General features: G+C 44.1%; 1 protein-coding gene across 2 annotated transcripts in view; it reads left to right on the forward strand.

The window, feature by feature from the left end:
* The first annotated feature begins 468 nt into the window (after positions 1–468).
* Positions 469–3,064, forward strand: part of TSR2 (TSR2 ribosome maturation factor) — a 5,555-nt gene continuing 2,959 nt past the window's right edge. The window contains exons 1-2 of one of the 2 annotated variants that reach the window (XM_027769696.1): positions 469–587; positions 750–840. In XM_027769696.1, the coding sequence (XP_027625497.1) occupies positions 504–587; positions 750–840 (175 nt within the window). In that variant the 5' untranslated portion in view covers positions 469–503. The remainder of the gene's footprint in view (positions 588–749; positions 841–3,064) is intronic. The other variant, XM_027769697.1, reaches the window with a different exon arrangement.

The following is a 3,064-nucleotide window of genomic DNA, read 5'->3' on the forward strand; positions in this document are numbered from 1 at the left end:
AAGGGCCCCCGGGGGGGGGGGGGGGGGATGGCGATACACAGTCTCCCTTTTCCTCCATTCTTCTGGGATTTTGAGCATTCATGCACATTCGCCCACGTGATTTTCAACCCGCGGTCTGGGGCTCCAAAGACGGTCAGCCATGTGGGAGGCCAGTGCCTTAACCACCAGCCACCTGCTGGCCCCTTAAATGAAGAATTTTTAGGTGGTACTCCTTGAGTTCCTCTGCCCCACGGCTTAGAATTTGTACCTATAATAAATTCCCCACAGCTTTCCTGCGCAATATCGAGAGATACGGAACCCATGGCTTCACTTCTGGCGTTGGTTTAATTATTGCAAGTAACTGTAGTGTCATTGATCGCGCTGACAGACTTCTATTGCTCTAGTCTTACGGCCAGGTCAGCGGAAAAGTGAATCTGTGTTCTCAGGCTCGGCTTCCGGCTCGTTCTGCCTAGGCGGAGAGGCAGAGGGATTGGCCTGTCTGAGTGTCACGTGGTCCAGGCTGGATGATGGCGGGCGCTGGGGAAGATGCGCGAGCTCTCTTCAGGGCTGGCGTCTGCGCAGCGCTGGAGGCCTGGCCCGCCTTGCAGGTGAATAGAGCTTCGGCGGGATCACAGTTAGAGTACAAGCAGAACAAGAGTTGGCTGGACAAGGCGCCCGAGTCTTCGCTGGGCAGCGATAAGCGGCAGACCCCTAGGCTACCCCAGGCAGGTTCCCAAACTGACATGGTGGGCTTGGGCCTGTGTTTGCAGATCGCTGTGGAGAATGGCTTCGGGGGCGTGCACAGTCAGGAGAAGGCCGAGTGGCTAGGGGGTGCAGTGGAGGATTACTTCATCCGTAATGGTGAGTAAGTGTGAGGTTCTGTGACCGTTCTGTGTGCGGAAGTGGAGAGGAGCCCAGTCCTGGAGAATTCATACTTCTCTAGAGCCATTGTCTGTTGATACCCTACTGAACGCAGGCTTTAGAGTCAGAATCCTGGCTTCGAATACCTTATGGGCTATGACACTGACTAGTGGTATCACCCTGGACAAGGCATTTTACCGCCCTGAGACTCAGTTTCCTAGTTCCTAAAATGGATATGAAAGTATCCATCCCAACGCTGTCCAACAGAAAGAACATGCCAGTCGCGTTATGTTACATTTTTAGTAGCCACTTCATTAAAGTAAAAATCACCAGGTGGAATTAATAATATTAGTTAATACATGTTATTTAACTCAGCATATCTAAAATATTCCAACATGTAATCAGTTAAAGCATTGTAGAGCTATCATATCACTTTTAATATTTTCAGAATTTGGTATTTTACAGTTTTAGCATGTCTCAATTTGGCCTAGTCACACACATTTCAAGTACTCAGTAACCCACATGAGGCTACTTGGACAGCAAACATCTACACCATGGAGGGATGTTGATTAATGGAAATAAATGTAGGAAGATTGAAGAAAAATTGTCTAGTGTTAAAAAATACAGTGGAGGGGCCTGTTGGTGATGTGGTGGCTGAGGTGTTGTACTCCTACATGGCCGACCATGGTTGACTCCTGGACCTGGCAGCTTGCTTTCTCTCTTTCTCTCTCTCTCTTCTTTCTGGTTAAACTGAAAAACAGTAATAATAAATAAAATAACCAGTTCTTTAAAAATGATCTTTTTAGAAAAGTACAGTGGAGAAAATGTGGTTAACAACAATTTACTGTATAGCATGTAATTAGTGGTTGGGATGATGGATATATTAATTACTCTGATTTAATCACTTCACGTTGTGTACATGTACTGAAAAATATATTATATCAATAAAAATTAATTTTAAAAAAGATGATTAAAAACATTTATACACTCAGCTTCTCTTGAGAGTTATATAAGAACAAAGGGTCCAGCAGAAGGACTGTTGCACAGTATGGTTTTTACAAAATTCTTCCTTCATTTTCTAGCTTTGGAGATGACATTAGACAGTCATTTCTCTCTAGAAAGTTTACTGTCTAGTGAGGGATCCAGACAAATAAGACATTTACCACACTGGGTGATAGGTGTTCTGACAAAGTGGAGTTCAAGGTGCTTGGGGAATAACATGAGTCTGGGGAGAAGGCTTCTCAGGGGAGGTTTTAATTTGGCTAGGTGTTAAGAAGGGGAGAGGCAGAGAGCAATACTCAAATAAGTTCTGTGGTATAAGGAGATAATGTCTTATATTTGGAGTAAGAGTGTGTGCAGTTATGTGGGTGCAGATGTGATAGAGAGTGAAGGTGGGAGGATTTCCCCAAGGGTAAGACATGGAACGACTTATGGGCCTTTGAATTTTTATCCTTTGGGCCAGTATGGAAGCTTATTCCCTTTAGAGTAGATCTCCACTGAAGAAAAGCTTCTCTAGTCAAGTTATTGGGTCTTCAGAAAAGTCTTAACACATTTTAGGATGGAAAAAACATAGAAGTCATAACTTTTCTGATGACCTAGTATATAAGAAAAGCTCTTGTTTTCTGCTCCCACTTAGGAGTCACAACAGTCATTAACATTATTAAAGGCTTGAATAAGGATCAGAAACCTGTTTGCCTTTGTTTCCATTTAGCTTTGTATAGCTAGCTTCCTTTAAAACCCCACAGAACAGATATACTTCTCAGAGGCAAACTGAAACCCTGTAGATGATGGTAATTCATGGGCAGGTTCTAAGGTGAGTAATAGGGTAGGATTTGCTATCTACAAAGAACACAAAATAATCAGTATGGAGCATGGACTGGAGAGGAAAAGATTGATGAGAACAGTGTTTTTGTCCAGAAAATGATGAAACCTGGAATAAGGCAGTGGGAAGTGATGGGAAAGAAGGGTAGGTTAGGGCCTCAGAGATTGCTTGACTATAGAGAGGGAGAGAAAAGGAGGCAGGTTTCTGGTTTGAGTTGCTGGGTGGATTAGGTGCTATTAGTGGAATAGAGGAACCCTGGAGGATGAGAGGCAGGTTTGGAGGGTAAGGTTATGAGTCTGGCTTTGGATAATGGAGGGTCTTAGGCATCTGTGAATTACCCAGGCACAGAGTAGTCTGAGTTGGAGACAAATTTGTGAGATACTAGGTTTGAGTGGTAGGGAA

Source organism: Tupaia chinensis, unplaced genomic scaffold, assembly GCF_000334495.1.
Source record: "Tupaia chinensis unplaced genomic scaffold, TupChi_1.0 Scaffold000083_1, whole genome shotgun sequence".
NCBI lineage: Eukaryota > Metazoa > Chordata > Mammalia > Scandentia > Tupaiidae > Tupaia > Tupaia belangeri.